The sequence below is a fragment of the Microtus pennsylvanicus genome, chromosome X (genome assembly GCF_037038515.1).
Source record: "Microtus pennsylvanicus isolate mMicPen1 chromosome X, mMicPen1.hap1, whole genome shotgun sequence".
In the NCBI taxonomy this organism is placed as follows: domain Eukaryota; kingdom Metazoa; phylum Chordata; class Mammalia; order Rodentia; family Cricetidae; genus Microtus; species Microtus pennsylvanicus.
In genome coordinates this window covers 128,064,201-128,081,145 of record NC_134601.1, presented here as the reverse complement: position 1 = coordinate 128,081,145, position 16,945 = coordinate 128,064,201, and the positions used below count along the sequence as shown (strand labels likewise).

The following is a 16,945-nucleotide window of genomic DNA, read 5'->3' as shown; positions in this document are numbered from 1 at the left end:
TCTGGTCTGGCTTAGGCTTGTGCATACTGTTACAACTACTGTGAATTTATATGTGCAGCTGCCCTGCTGTGTCTAGAAGACACTGTTTCCTTGTAGTTATCCACTGCCTCTGCCTCTTTCAATCTCCTCTTTCTCAGTGATCCTTGAACCCCAGGAGAAGGAATTGTGATATAGAGGCCCCATTTAGGGCTAAATATTTCATAATCTTATTCTTTGCACCTGAGCCAGTTGTAGGTCATTTTGTTGATCATTGTCTACCACAAACAGGCTTCTCTGATTAGGGTCGAGAGATGCCTTAATCTATGGTTAATGTTTAGAAAATATTGTTTATTCTTTGTTTTTATTTGTTATATTTTTAAATTAGCTTACAAAGGGATAAGTTTGTTAATGGCATTTTCATGCATGCTTCATTTTGGTTGATTTCTCTCCCAGTCTTCCCCCATTTCCAACTTTCCCCACTGTAACTTTCTGCCTCCCCACATTTTCCCCCTTTTACTTTCTAGCTCATGTATTTATTAGCCATTTGTATTCTTTTATATAAGTTTTATTTGTTCATTTACAATTTCATACACATATTCTTTGACAGTTTTATACATATATTAATGTACTTTGATCTTATTCATCCCATTATTCTCTCTTATGTCCTTATACCTCAGACTAAACCCCTTCCTGCATCCCCTCCCACTTTCCTGTCTTTTTATTCTGTACTTACTGCACTTAATTTGGGTTCCTTGCCTGAGCATGAGTGGGGTGTTACTCACTTGAGCAAGAGCAACTTTCCAGTGACTACACCACTGAGGAATATGATTCCTGCATATGCATTATACAGCAGCCATTAACTGCCTATCGTTTCTCACAGAACCCTTTCTCTGTTCCTGATGAAATGTTGATAACCCCAATTTTCTCTTGTTGGTATTGTTTCATATTTTTAGGTTATAATATGATGGGTGTCACTGTAGCTTTTTCTTTATACATATGTACCAGTAAATTTATTCTCATTTCCCCCCTTATCTCTGCCCTCTCACATGTCTGTCTGCCCCCTTAAGTCTGTTTCCTTTGTTCCTCCTTTTCTGTTTTCTTATTATATGTGTTTATTTTGAGACAGGGTCTCATCTTACCGTGTAGCCCTGGCTATCCTGGAGTTCAAGCTAGCCTTGAACTCACAGAAATCTCCCTGCCTCTGTCTCCTGAGTGCTGAGATTAGAGGCATGCACCACAACTTCCTATTGCACATGTTTGTTACTTTCTTCATTTCTCTTAAGATATCTTACTCTTCTCTCATGATCCTCTTTCTAATTTTGTTACCTATAAACACAAACATGCAAATACATATATACACATGTGTAATTGTAAGTCTAGGTTCCACATATGAGCATGTAGTATTTGTCTTACCACGTCTGTTTTATTTTAACATGGTGGTTTCCAATTATAGCTGTTCTCTTGAAAATGTCATGATCATTTTATTTTAGGACTGCATGAAATTCCATTATGTATATGTACCACATTTTCTTTTTTCCATTCATCTGTTGGTAGACATATAGACTGACATTTGGGTACTGTGGTTATTGTGAATAGTGTGGCAGTAAACACAGATGTACAGTTCCATCTGTGATATGTTGGTGTAGAGTCTTGGTGCTGGGAACCAAACTTGAGTCTTCTGAAATAGCAGCAAATGTTCTTATCTGCTGATCTATTTCTCCAACTCCTTACTTTTATTATTTTTTTTATTATTCATGTATGTCTGTGTGTGGTTATGGGCACATAAGTGCAGGTTCTTGTGAAGGTCAGAAGAAGGAATTGTGTCCTATGGATCTAGAGTTATAGGTAATTGTGAGCCATACCTAATGTCAGTGCTGGGAACTGAACTTGACTCCTGCAAGAATATACACTCTAAGCCAGGTGGTGGTGGCACACACCTTTAATCCCAGTACTGGGGAGGCAGAGGCAGGTGAATCTCTAAATGAGGACAGCCTGGTCTACAGAATGAATTCTAGGACAGCCAGGACTACACAGAGAAACCCTGTCGTATGTGTGTGTGTGTGTGTGTGTGTGTGTGTGTGTGTGTGTGTATGTATGTATGTAGTATAAACTCTTAACTTCTGACTCATCTCTCAAACCCCTTTCATGTTTTCTTGATAGCCATTCTGGCTAAGGTAAGATGGAATCTTGAAGCAGTTTTAATTTGTATGTCCCTGAGCAGTGAAAATGCTGAACATTTTTATTTCAAATATTCATTGGCCAGTTCAATTTTTTGAGACTTATTTTATATGTCTGAATGTTTTGCCTGTCTATACTGTATGTGTACTATATACATACCAGGTATCTGCAGAGGTGAGATGAGAGCATCAGTTCCCCTGGAACTGGTGTTACAGATGACTGTAAGCCACATGTGGATGATGGGAATTGAACCCATGCCCTCTGGAGAGCAGCAAGTGCTCTTAACAACAGAGCCATCTCTTCAGCCACTGTCTTTTCATTTTGGGGAATTCTCTATGCAGATCATTAGTCAATCTATTGATTTAAAGGGTTTTTGGATAGTATTTACCTTTTGCAGTTCATATATTTTATTTATTCTGTTTCTAATGTCTAGCTGTCAAGATCTGGAGAACTGGAAGACAGGTCTTCCTACTTTCCAAATTTTTTAAAATAGTAACCACCCTTTTGGATGGATGAGGCAATGGATTTCAAGTACTCCACTGGAGGCTCCGACGTGTTTAGCTCTATAGAAGAGAATATCAGATAGATGGATGCAGAGGTTGATCGCCTTCTGACTTAAGGCTCAGGGCTATCAGACTCTAGTGTTACTCTCAGTTGATGAGGTCTGCCACTTCAACTGAGAGCAGGGTTATTTTCCCCTTTTGCATTTCTCTTAGCCAAGCCTTCTGCCATCTGCAGAAGTGGCTTATTGGTTCTTTGGCTTGTTGATCATGACCTTCCAGTTTTCTAGGACTGTCTCTTGCCCTGTGGCTGTGGTAAGTTAAATTGAGGCTTTTTGTCTTCAGGTTTTCTTCATTTTGGAGTCCTCAGTTCAGTTCAGTCCAGTTTCTAGTAACTATTTTCCACTGCAAGATAATGCCAACCCTTGCTCTCCAAGACAGTGACAGGAATGGGAGTCTTTACCATTTTCCCATCCACTGTCTTCCTTCAACTGGTTTTGAGACTTGGCAGTACTATGCACTTCCTCTAAGAGTAGGACTGCCCTTGTCTTTTCTCCAGGGCCTCCTGACTTACCTTTTGGAGGCGTTCTCAGCTTCTTCTCCCTTCCAAAGAGCAGCACTCCTGGAATTGTGATGAATTTGGCTTCTTTTCTGTGTGTTTCCCAACTTTCCCTCTCTACCTTTCAAGTATTTTATTATCACCTTTGTGAATCTCTGAAGTTCCTTCTTGCTTTTTCTCTTTAGAATAGTTATTTTGACTTTTCTCATTTATATTTCCAGACCTTATCTTATACATTTGTATCTGTGTACACACAAACATACTGTTTGTTTATGGCTTCTATCCATTTTAGAAGACTTTGAACTATATTAAATTCAGAATACTAGGAATAGAGAAGCCTTTATTTTTAAGTTATGTTGTCTGTGATTGAGTCTCAGTAAGTAGCTAAAGGTGACCTTGAACTTCTGCTTTCACCTCTCTAGTAGTGTAATTGCAGACATAGGCCATTATATTGTGCTTCAAAGGTTTATAAAACCATATTTATTTTGCCTGGCCTGGTAGTACATGTCTGTGGTCCCAGGTGTTTGGCAATTTGGAACAGGATCTTGAAACTTGGCATATAGACGAAATCCTGCCTCAAAGGAAACAAGCAGACAAACCGCTACTTTTTCTCTGAATCAAAAATAGTTACTATATTTGCTTTTTTAAAATCTTTTTTCCATTTGAATTTCTAAAATGTATTTCATTTATTTGTGCATGCACGTACAAGTTCTCACAGTCATATTCTTAAGTATGGAGGCTAAAAGACAACTCTTGGGAGTCAGTTCTCTCCTGACATGCTGTGGGATGGAGGCTGGAACTCAGATCAAGCCTTTTCACTGCTTCCCTCCCACTTACATTTTATTTGGTGCATGTGTGTGCGTGCATATGTGCCACATGGTGACTGTGGGGACCAACATATTCTCTTCCTTCTACCTTTCTGTGGTTTCCAGAGGTTGAAGTCAGATCATCAGGTGTGGTGGAAAGCACTTCTAACCTGCTGAGGCATCTTGCAAGTCCATTATTAAATTTTATTTTTTTAAATTATGTATGTGTTTGTGAATGTGTACTTGCATATATGTTTATGAATACCCTTCTTGGAGGCCAGAAGTTGATATCAGATTCCCTGGAGCTGGAGTTATCCCTTCAGTATGGGTTCTGGGATTGGAACTTGGGTCCTCTAAAAGAGCAGGAATTGCTCTTAACCACTGAGCCATCTCTCTAGTCCCTATTATGTTTTCCTAATTAGGATTATAATATATATATATATATATATATATATATATATATATATATATATATGGGGGGCATTCCGCTTTTTCCCCTATTATTTCATATTAAATTGTGAGCATTCCCAATACTATTAAGTACAGTAGTATTTATAGTCTCTATATGTTTGCATATGTAATATTAAGTTTACCTCAGTTATTAGTGTAGATTATTCACAATTTTCAGTTATTTATGGAGCTGTGATAAAAGCCTTTTTAAAAAGTTAAACTGGGCTGGTGAGATGATGCAGCTGGTAAAAGGCACTTTCTATTAAGCCTGACAACCTGAGTTCAATTCCTGGAAAATACATGGTGGAAGGCGATTGTCTACTCCTGCAAGTTATTCTCTGACTTTCACATGCATACTAGATCCTGCTTCCCTCACCAGTGAATAAAATGTAATTTTAAAAAGTTAAATTTGTCTGGGTATGGTGGCACAAGCCTATATTCTCAGCACTTGGGAGGCAGAGGCAGGCAAATTTCTGAGTTTGTAGCCAGCCTGGTCTACATAGAACAGTGGTTCTCAACCTTTTTAATGCTTCAAGCCGTTAATACAGTTCCTCATGTTGTGGTGACTCTCAATCATTTTGTTGCTACTTCATAACTGTAATTTTGCTACTGTTATGAATTGTAGTGTAAATATCTAATATGCAACCCCTGGGAAAGGGTATTCAAAGCCTCCAGGGGTCATGACACACAGGTTGAGAAACTGACAGAGAGTTCTAAAATAGTCAGTGCTATGTAGTGAAATTCTGTGTAAAACTTTTGAAATTAAATATATGTGTGTAATAATCTCATTGAATAATTGGATTTTTATGAGAAAATAAAGTTTAATATTTGCCATATTGATTTGTGCTTTTAATTGTTTAATTTGTAACAAGAAACCATTTTCTTCTCCCAGGGCATAAAACCAGCCAGCTTCAATAAAGTCACAGACCCTGAAGTAAAGGAAATAATTGAAGGATGTATTCGACAAAACAAATCTGAAAGGTGGGTGGAATTATAACAAAATTACACAAATGATGGATGCATTTTTATCATGGATACTGTAATGTATGTATATCATAGCATGCCATTTGACACGTTAGATGTTGCTATTATGTGCTGAATTTGAACTGACATTTGTATTTGTTATGATACCTTAATAGTGAGATGATGTAAAACACGTAACAAATTGCTTGTTTAAGTAGTTGAGAGTAAGCAGATAGATTACATTTGGTTTTATATCATTGTGCCAATAATAATAGTAAGAGTAATGGATATTTTTGTTCAAGAAGTATTCTATATTTATTTGTATCAAAATTTGTATTTTCGGATAGAGAATTGCTTTAGTATTGGTTTTCACTTCCTTTTATTTTGAGCTTTGTATAATTACTGGCTTAAATTGCTAGCTTCTTTTGAAAATTTTAAAAAATTATTTTATGTGTTTTGTGTCTGGGTGTACATACATATGCACCGTGTGCATGCAAGTGTGTGCAAAGGCCAGAAAGGTGTCAGATTCCCTGCGTCTGGAGTCATATGCAATTGTGAGCTACTAGCTGGGCGGTGGTGGTGCACACCTTTAATCCCAGCACTCGGGTGGCAGAGGCAGGCGGATCTCTGTGAGTTCGAGACCCGTCTGGTCTACAAGAGCTAGTTACAGGACAGGCTCCAAAACCACAGAGAAACCCTGTCTCGAAAAAGCAAAAAAAAAAAAAAAAGCAATTGTGAGCTACTCAATGTGGGTACTGGAAACCTGGGTCCTCTAGAAGAGCAGCAAATGTCCATTACTGCTAAACCATTTCTCTTTTTCTCTTCTCTTCTTTTCTTTTTCCGGTTTTTTGAGACAGGGTTTCCCTGTGTAGCTTTGGAGCCTATCCTGGAACTCACTTTGTAGACCAGGCTGGCCTCACAAGAGTTCTAAATACGTCACTACAACCTGCTTAGTCTGTATAATGTTGTTACTTGTATGTTCATGTTTTTAGGACCGACCATTGAATAACCAATTGGGGTGTTGGGCCCTGGGTCTGACTATTTCTCTTACTCAGCATTTCTTAGTTGCTTATAGTTCTTTGTCTAGAGTTGAAGCCTTATGAACTTTTCCCCTTCCATGTTAATATGTCAAATGGTGCTATCCTTTTTCAGGTTATATTTAACCAGCCATGTTACTGAGAGACTTCATGGGTGTAGCTTTTCTCTCATTTCTAGGAGACACATTTTCTGTTCTTCTGGCTCTTAAAATCTTTCCTCCCCTTTTTTTTGTAATGATTTTTTTTGTTTTGTTTTTTTGTTTATCGAGACCGGGTTTCTCTGTAGCTTTGGAGCCTGTCCTGGAACTGGCTCTTGTAGACCAGGCTGGCCTCAAACTCACAGGGATCCGCCTGCCTCTGCCTCCCAAGTGCTGGGATTATATATGTATGTGTGTATACATATGGTGTATGTATGTATGTATGTATGGAAAGGGGAAAAAGGACATGGCACACCCGTTTAATCCTAGCACTTGAGATGCTGAGGCAGGCTGATTTCTGTGCGTGTTCAAGGCCAGCCTGATATAAATAGCAAGTTCCAAGTCAGACAAAGCCACTCAGCAAGACACTGTCTCAAATTAAAAACAAATTGAACCACATTGGCTTCACCTATGACGTTCTTCTAAAAAATGAAGTACATATTAATTAAAAAATTGTCCTTTGTTTTTAAAAAAAAGTTTTTTGAAACAGAGTCTCATTCTGTATCCCAAGCTGCCCTGGAACTCACTATATAACACAGGCTGGCAAATGCTGTGGTATAGGAGGTGGGCCATTACATACAACTTCTGAGTAGATAATTATTATTGAAGTAGTCTTATTTGTAAGAATTTGAATGTCCAATTCACCTTATAGTTAATATATTTGGGGAATGTTCTTTCCTTTGTTGAAAATCTGTTGCTTTAGTCTGAGTGGCTCAGTCCAGTGGCTTTAGGCAAGCTAATAAATCTATGTAACAATTCTCTCTTGGGCATACTTTTATGTGAGTTAGACTTTGATATCAATTAAGATGTTATTGGTTATTAATTCTTAAATAAGATCATTCTATGTGCATGCAAGTTGACATTTCTGGTGTCCCTAGTAATAAATTGGTTATAAGATGTAGTTTTTATAGCAAAACAAATAATAAATGGTTTAATAGAAAATGTAAATAAAGTAAGAGTCTCACTGGATGCAATTAACTTTTACTATTTAAAGGACCATATTTTGCTTATGACTGAAAGAATTGATAATCATATGTATATTTTGTTTATTAGGTTATCTATTAAGGACCTACTAAATCATGCATTCTTTGCTGAGGATACTGGACTGAGGGTGGAGTTAGCAGAGGAAGATGATTGTTCAAATTCATCCCTGGCCCTAAGACTCTGGGTTGAAGATCCTAAAAAATTAAAAGGCAAACATAAAGACAATGAAGCTATTGAATTCAGTTTCAATTTAGAAACAGATACACCCGAGGAAGTAGCATATGAAATGGTAAGTCAATCTTAGTGATGCTTTCCCTACACACAACAGTATCCTGATTGATTAATGCTTGTTGTCTACTTCTCATTGTTTTGTTTTCTTTCTTCTGTGTACTTTTCCTCTTGCAATATGTTTGTATAGGTCTGCCTGCAGAGGCATGCATTTTTACCTTCCCAGTGCAGGGATTATAGGTGTGTCCTTTTGTTGTTATTTTTTGGTTATTCAAGATATGTTTTCACTGTTTTGCTCTGGCCATTCTAGAAGTCACTCTGTAGACCAGGCTGGCCTTCAAATCACAGAGATCTGCCTGCCTCTACCTCTGGGATTAAAGGTGTGTGCAGCAATACTTTTTTGTTGGGGCTTCCAGGCTGCAAATAATGACCCAGAGATTTATGATTAATTATGAAGGTTTGGCCTTTAGCTTAGACTTGTCTCAACTAGCTCATAGCTTATATTAACCCATATTTTTAAATCTATGTTCTGCCACGTGGCATTTTACCTCTCTTCCATCTTGCACCTTCAGTCTCGTCTCTGTGTCTGGCTGGTGACCCTACTTTTCTTCTTCCCAGAGTCCTCTCTCTGTAGTTGTCCCACCTATACCCCCTAACTAACTGTGGCCGTTCAGCTTTTTGTTACACCAGTCATAGCAATACACCTTCACACAGTGTACATATATCCCACAAAAGGTGTGTGCCACCACCACCCTGCTCAGGTGTGTGTTTTTATGCTTTGCACAGGTGCTGGGGTTTCAAACTCTGGTGTCCATGCTTGCATGTCAAACACTTTATTGACCAAGGCATCTCCTAGACTCCTGTTTTCCTTATTTATATCGTCATGTCATTGTGAAGTAATTTTACTAACAGGACATGTTTGATGTTCACTATAGAGAACTGTACAATGCTGTCTTTGTTAAAATAAAATTGGAGGCTGAGGAAATAGTTCAGTTGATAAAGTACTTGTACAAACTGTGTAAGGTGGTGTAACCCTAACTCTGGGCGGATGAAGACAGTGGGATCCCTGGAGTCCACTCAGAGAACCTGTTGCACAAAATGAGGGGAAGAGCAATAGAGGAAGAATTCTTCTGTTGACCTCTGACCTTCATGTGCACATATACATCTACAAAATAAATCTTTAGCCCTTAGGAGGACCAGGTGATTTGCTATTTCTTATTTCTAGAACTTATTTAGATGTTGGGCCTCTTGGGTTGGTTCTCAAGTATTCTTATTTTTTGGATCCACCCATTTGCCCTTTTTTTGTGGAGACTGAGTCTCATGTAACCCAAGCTGGCCTAGAATTCATTGTGTAGCTGATGATGACCTTGAAGTCCAGATCTTCCTTTGCCTCCCAGAGCCAGAATTTCAGATGTGTGTTACCATGTCTATCCTTGTTTTTATTGATATGTTACTTTAAAATTCATTTACTATGAGTTGGGTTTATTGAGAGTTTTAGGGTGGGCAAAATTGGATATGTGTACTTCATCTGGTTTTTTTTGTCATTGTTTTAGTTTGATTTTAGACAGGATTGTGCTATGTAGCTTTGACCTGGTAATTACAATATAGCCCAGGTAGACCCTCAAACCTGTGACAAGCCTCCTGCCTCCTCTTCCAAATGCTGGGATTACCATTTCTATTAACATTGTAATAATCTTTCAACTACCATGAATTTTCAAATCTGCAGACTTTAAGACAAGGTTTAAATAGTAAATTGTAGGCTGGTCTTGGTGGTATATGCTTATAATCCTAGCACTTAGAGGGTAGAAGCAAGAGATCAAGGAGTTCAAGGTTACTCTGTGCTACTACTATATATGGGCCAACCTGTGTTACATGAGACCTTGTCTCAAAAATAAAAGTAAAAAAGCAAGTAAGCAATCAGATTGTAGGACTAAACATGGTATGCCTTGGTATTTCAAATCATGTTCTCTGCTGCTTAGAGACAAAATAGAACCCTTTTCTGTTCTCATACTACTCTAATGCCTTGTAAAATGTAGCAAGTTCTCTGCTGTGAGCATACCTTCCTCTGTTTAGAATGTTAATCTCTGCTCCAAACTTCATCTGTATTTTTTCAGTAGACTATATTCCTATTTTGGGAATGTTCAAAATTATGGCACTTTTCTGTTTCCTCCAGAGTGATATTTTTAAGTTTTTATTTCAGCAGTTCATTTCTGCTTCATTTTATGTTAAGCTTATTTCTATCTTATATCATCAGGTAATGTGCTCATATAGGCAAAAGACTGTTTTAGTTAGCTATTTTTCTCTGTTGTCAATACTCAGCATGCTTTTACTGGATTTTGAGATAGGCTTTGTAACTGGTATCACAAGATCCAGTTGCAAAGATCCTTTGCCTCAGTCCCTGAAGTGTTATTCTTTTTTTGTGATAATAATTTTTTTTTATTTTTATTGAGTTCTACATTTTTCTCTGCTGCCCTCCCTGCCTTTTCCCTTCCCCTTTCAACCCTCCCCCAAAGTCCCCATGCTCCCAATTTACTCAGGAGATTTTGTCTTTTTCTACTTTCTACTTCCCATGTAGATTAGATCTATGTGAGTCTCTCTTAGTGTCCTCGTTATTGTCTAAGTTCTCTAGGATTGTGATTTTTGGGCTTGTTTTCTTTGCTTTATGTTTAAAACCCACCTATGAGTGAGTACATGTGATAATTGTCTTTCTGTGTCTTGGTTACCTCACTCAAAATAATGTTTTCTAGCTCCATTCATTTTTCTGCAAAATTCAAGATGTCATTATTTTTTTCTTCTGTGTAGTACTCCATTGTGTAAATGTACCACATTTTCCTTATCCATTCTTTGGTTGAGGGTCATTTAGGTTGTTTCTAGGCTCTGGCTATGACAAACTGGTGTAGGAGGTCCTTCTATATGTTGCTTTCATTGCTTGAATAAAGAAACTGCCTTGGCCTTTGATAGGGCAGAACTTGTTGACCATGTCCTTTGCTTTACAGAAGCCTTTCAGTTTCAGGAGGTCCCATTTATTGATTGTTTCTCTCAGTGTCTGTGCTGCTGGGGTTATATTTAGGAAGTGGTCTCCTGTGTCAATGTGTCCAAGTGTACTTCCCACTTTCTCTTCTTAAGTTTCAGTGGCTTTATGTTGTGGTCTTTGATCCATTTGGACTTGAATTTTGTGCATGTTGATAGATATGGGTCTGTTATTATTCTTCTACATGTTGATATCCAGTTATGCCAGCAACACTTGTTAAATATGCTTTCTTTTTTCCATTTGATATTTTTTGCTTCTTTGTCAAAAATCAGGTGTTCAAAGGTGTGTGGATTGATATCCGGGTCTTCTATTCAGTTCCATTGGCCCTCCTGTCTGTTCTTATGCCAATACCAGGCTGTTTTCAGTACTGTAGCTCTGTAGTAGAGTTTGAAGTCAGGGATTGTGATGCCTCCAGGAGTTCTTTTATTGTACAGGATTGTTTTGGTTATCCTGGGTTTTTTGCTTTTTTATATGAAGTTGGGTACCATTTGAAGTGTTATTCTTCTATCAATTAAAGTCTCTCACATGTACACATGTCCAATTTAGAAAAATACAGAGACAAGCTATTAATTATTAGTTAATAGAACTTTGAGTTTGTTATACAAAATATTGATTTAAGTAAAGAAACAGTTTGTTATGTTTTTTTGTAGGTCAAGTCTGGATTCTTCCATGAAAGTGATTCTAAAGCTGTTGCTAAGTCCATTAGGGACCGTGTGACACTGATAAAAAAGATAAGGGAAAAGAAGCCTGCTGGATGCTTGGAGGAATGCAGGGATTCCCAGTGCAAGTATGTGGGGAATGTATTTCCTCAGCAGCAGACCACAACTTTACCACCTGCTCCTGGTACACAGACTGTGGCTGAATGTGAAGAAACAGAAGTTGATCAGCATGTTCGACAGCAAAATCTACAGGGAAAACCACAGCAGCAGTGCTCCTCTGTAAGAGGTAAGACAACTGTAAAGTCCAGGAATTGACTAATTATACTTCTTTGTTTTTTGTATTTTTCAGAGTATTCTGTTATCTGTAATTTTATTAATCATGCTTTTAAAACCTTTGAAATAGACAAGGTGGTTTCCTTATCTCAAAATCAACAAAAGCTGGGTTAGGAATTTGTTTCAGTTGGGAGAGCTGCCTAGCATGCAGGAAGCCCTGGGCGTGGTGGTATTTACCAGTTATCTTAGCATTTGGAAAGTAGAGGCTGGTCATCCTCATCTAGTTTAAGGCCAGACTGGAATACATAATAGTCATCCCAAAATAAATCTAAGAAAGTCTTTAAGTGTCTTTCCAATGTTCTAGTCACAGAAAGATTACAGTACAGCAGCTTTTCCAGCTCAGAGAAATGATATTAATAACAACATTTGTAATAATCTAGCATAAGCCCATGATTTCTCTGTCTCTCTCTCTCTCTCTCTTTGGTTTTTGTTTTTCAAGACAGGGTTTCTCAGTAGCTATGGAGCCTGCCCTTGAACACACACTGTAGACTAGTCTGTTCTTGAACTCACAGAGATCCGCCGGCCTCTGCCTCCTCAGTGCTGGAATTAAAGGTGTACACCACCACTGCCCAGCTCTACAGTTTATTTCTTTTCTTTTCTTTTTGGTTTTTTCGAGACAGGGTTTCTCTGTGGTTTTGGAGCCTGTCCTGGAACTAGCTCTTGTAGACCAGACTGGTCTTGAACTCACAGAGATCTGCCTGCCTCTGCCTCCCGAGTGCTGGGATTAAAGGCGTGTGCCACCACCGCCCGGCTACAGTTTATTTCTTAAAAAGAAGTTTTCTAGGTGTTAAGTGCCTTAGTATTTCAGACTGGAATGAAAACATAAGTCCTCTAGTTTTTTTGCAATAATATATCATCTTTTTTAAAAACACACACAGTAGGGGATGTGGTGGCTTAGGCCTTTAACCTCAGTGCTCTGGAGGCAGAGGTAGGCAAATATCAGTGAGTTAGAGGCCAGCCTGGTCTACAAAGTGAGCCCCAGACCAACTAGAGCTATATAGTGAGAACATGTTAAAACAGTAACAGCAACAACCAATTAATTAATTAAATAAATTATAAATGAATAAAAATAGAAAAGGAAAAACAGTATTTGCATAGTTACAGCCAATTTTTCTACAAAGGAAGTACTTTTTTCCTACACATTTTCCTATCCATTTCTAGGAGATTTGCAACATGACACATATGTTACTGAAATCATAACAGCAAGTATACAAAAAAAAGAATACATATAAAATGACTGGTAAATGGGGTTTTTTCTTCTTGTAATCTTTGTCATCTTCTTTGTTTGTTTGTTTTGGACATGATCTAAGAAAAAGAAACTATCGCTTATACCACAGTGTCAACATTTTTTTAACCCATAGAGTTTTACCTGTTGACTATTTGTTTGATTTTGTGATAGGCCTTGCTAGTAGGCCACATTGTCTTTGAACTTAACTTGAAACACAGGCTGGCCTCATGAACTTTTTGCTTTTATCTCTCAGATGCTGATATTAGTTGTTTTAAAAAGTACTAATTATTAAGTTTGTGTATTTTATTTGAAACGATGATTGTCATAGTAGAAAATATATTAAAGGAACATTATATCATTTGAACATTGTGTGTCATGTCTTCCCTTCTACCTTTTGTTTATTTTTTTTTTGTTATAGGTGATACTTCATCTGAGGCAGCAGCTGGACCAGTTCTACATTCAGATACTTCAAGTCTTCCCACTGTAGCCTATTCTTCAAACCAGACAACTAACTCTCAGGTAGTGTCTAGTATCCTACAGACTGACAAAGTTTTCAAGGCAAATCTATTCTTCTCACCAACTAGTAGGACATTACCAGCAAATTTCAGGGATGAGGGAATTACTACTCTATTTTACATATTGGAGAGTTTATCTATTTTCTTCTATTTACCAGTTGCAAGAGCAGCCAAAGCTGACTGAATCGCCAGTTTTGCCTGTGGTACAAGGTCAGTCTTCTGTTATGCCCATATATGCCGTTGGACATGCAGTTGTTTCACAGTCTCAAATTTCTCCATTAACTATCCAGAAGGTCTCACAGATAAAGGTAAGATGCGTTTTTTGTTTGTTTGTTTTTTTCTCTTTTTTTTATTGATAAAAGGAGAATAATAAAGAAAAAATAAACAAATTTCCACCTCCTCCCAGCCTCCCATTTCCCTCCCCCTCCTCTCACTCTTCTCCCCCTCCTCCCACTCTTCTCCCCCTCCTCCCACCCCTCTCCCCTTCTCCTCACTCCTCTCCCCCTCCCTCTCCAGTCCAAAGAGCAGTCAGGGTTCCCTGCCCTGTGGTAAGTCCTAGGTCCTCTCCCCTCCGTCCATATCTAGGAAGGTGAACATTTGTTTGTTTTTTGAGACAGGATTTTAATGCACAGCCCTGTCTGTCCTGGAACTCATATTGTAGACCAGGCTGGCCTCAACCTCAAAGATTTACCTGCTTAAACCTCCTGAGTGATGGGATTAAAAGTGTATGCCACTACCACCTAGCAAGTGAGACACATTTTAAAAAATATTTTTAATTTAAGATGTAAAATTTTAATTTAGCTTTATTTGTGTTCTCCTTACATGTAAATATGTGTATCATGTGTATTCCTGGTACTTGTAGGCCAGAAGAAGGTGTCAGATCTGAAACAATAAGTAAAACAAGGGCTGGAGAGATGGCTCAGAGGTTAAGAGCACTGACTATTCTTCCAGAGGTCCTGAGTTCAATTCCCAGCAACCACATGGTGGCTCACAGCCATCTAATGCCCTCTTCTGGCCAGCAAGCATACAGACAGACAGAACACAATAAATAAATAAATCTTAAAAAAATAGTTAAAATATTAAAAAAACAATAAGTAAAGACAGTGTGAGCTATTATGTGAGTCGTAGGAGTTGAACCCATTCCTCTTTAAGAACATCTAGTATTTCTAACTGCTTAGCCAACTCTCCAGCCACCATATCTCATAAATTAGAGGCTATTTATTAATTTAAACATGTTTCATATTGTCTATATTTTCGGGTAGGTATGAATTCTTTTTCATCAGTTAACCACAGATTAGGTAAAGGCCACTGAAACTTATGCATACTTCCTCATACCCAATACATTTCTCTTGAGGATGTACTTAATATTGTGCAAGAAAAATCTAGAAATACTAGATCTATAACTGGAAAAGAATAGAGAACTTAGTGAGACCAGAGGTTTCCTTGGAATCTTGTCTCTCCATTTATCTATCTATCTATCTATCTATCTATCTATCTATCTATCTATCTATCTATCTATTCATTTATCTATCATCTATCTGTCTATTTATTTATTTAATTTTTTGGTTAGCCAGTCTTTTCTTTCTATTAAAATTTTCTCAATTGGTTAGATGATGGAGAGATATCCATTTCAGTTAATCAAAGCTTTAACTGTGTTTCCTAATTTTTAACATATTCATCTATATTCTTGGTTTGTTGTTAAATTTTTGTTCTCTAGAAGAAATTTTGAGTTTCAAACATACAAATCCAGTATTACTCATTTCTGACAAAAAGTAAACAAGCTTTGCATGAATTCATGTATACACATAATAATCTGGTTGCCCATGTTATGAACTCTGCATATAGTTGGACTTTTTTCTGTCATCATCCATTTTTCTTTGCTCCATTCTCCACTCCATACATGTACTTTCCCTCTCTAGGAGTAAGATGCTCTAAGCCTATGGGTATTCTCTTTTTTTTGTTTTTATTTTTTGTTTTTATTATTATTATTAATTATTTATTAAAGATTTCTGCCTCCTCCCCACCCCTGCCTCTCATTTCCCTCCCCCTCCCTCGTCAGCCCAAAGAGCAATCAGGGTTCCCTGCCCTGTGGGAAGTCTAAGGACCACCCACCTCCATCCAGGTCTAGTAAGGTGAGCATCCAAACTGCCTAGGCTCCCCATGGGTATTCTCTAGTTAGCATGTTGAACATTGGTTTCTTTTGAGAAATTGGCCCATAGGTAATTCCAGTTTATCAATAGACTTTGTTGTTATTTTTCGAGACAGGGTTTCTCTATGTAGCCATGGCTGTCCTGAAACTCATTATGTAGACTAGGTTGGCTTTGAACTCACAGAGGTCCACCTGCCTATGACTCCCAAGTGCTGGGATTAAAGATGTGCGCCACCACTGCCTGGATCTATCAATAGACTTTTAATGACTCGTACCTTCTAAAAAGGTAAAGAGTAAGGTAAGATGTTTTTCTTACCTTCAAAGAACTCATAATCTTGTAGGAGAAAGTAGTTGTACACTTGAAAATTGACAGAAGCATTTAAAAATATGCTGTGCATAAATTTGGTCTGTAGATATAGTTAGTATTTTTAAGTGATAGAGTGCATATCTGCAATTGAGCTCACGTTGTAGTTTAATTAATTTCTAAGCATATCCTGTATGCTTAACATATGCTTAACTTTAAGTGCATAAGTATAGGTATGTTTTTAAAATGTATTTAAATTTTTTGGAAGTTTTATTCACATATTTACAATTGATACTCAAGTGGAATCTGGAATCTCAGCACTTGGGAGGCCAGGGAGGGAGTATCAAAACTTCAGCTCAAACCTGGGCCGCATAGCAACTCTAGGCCAGTCTGAACTACATAGCAAGACCCTATTCATAAAATTATAAAGAAGAAAGCAAAAGTCACCTGTTAACCTGCTATCCTTCCAGCAAGAGATCACTATTTATGTTTGAGACTGTAGTCTCTAGATTTGTCGTTTTAGTGTATACACATATAAATTATACAGGGACTGGACAGATGGCTTAGTGTGAAGAGCAGGTCTTGCTCTTCTAGAAGAGACCTGAGTTTCGTTCCTAGCACCCATGTAAGGTAGATCACAACTGCCTGTAACTACATCTCCATGGGATTAAATGTCCTCTTCTGGCCTCCATGGTTATAAATACACACTGATACACACACATATATAAAATATGTATTAGAAAAATTATTAAGACACAAATGCATATTGTGTACTTACTATTTTTGTAGCTTATCTATATCATTTACTGTAGCTTATCTATATCATTTACTACATAAAACACACC

The 16,945-nt window shown here is 37.7% G+C and overlaps 1 protein-coding gene across 1 annotated transcript in view; it reads left to right on the top strand.

Moving 5' to 3' along the window:
• Wnk3 (WNK lysine deficient protein kinase 3) overlaps positions 1-16,945 on the top strand; it is a 130,338-nt gene that overhangs the window by 51,784 nt on the left and 61,609 nt on the right. The window contains exons 6-10 of the mRNA XM_075957597.1: positions 5,365-5,453; positions 7,723-7,942; positions 11,563-11,857; positions 13,551-13,651; positions 13,806-13,955. Of these exons, the coding sequence (XP_075813712.1) occupies positions 5,365-5,453; positions 7,723-7,942; positions 11,563-11,857; positions 13,551-13,651; positions 13,806-13,955 (855 nt within the window). The remainder of the gene's footprint in view (positions 1-5,364; positions 5,454-7,722; positions 7,943-11,562; positions 11,858-13,550; positions 13,652-13,805; positions 13,956-16,945) is intronic.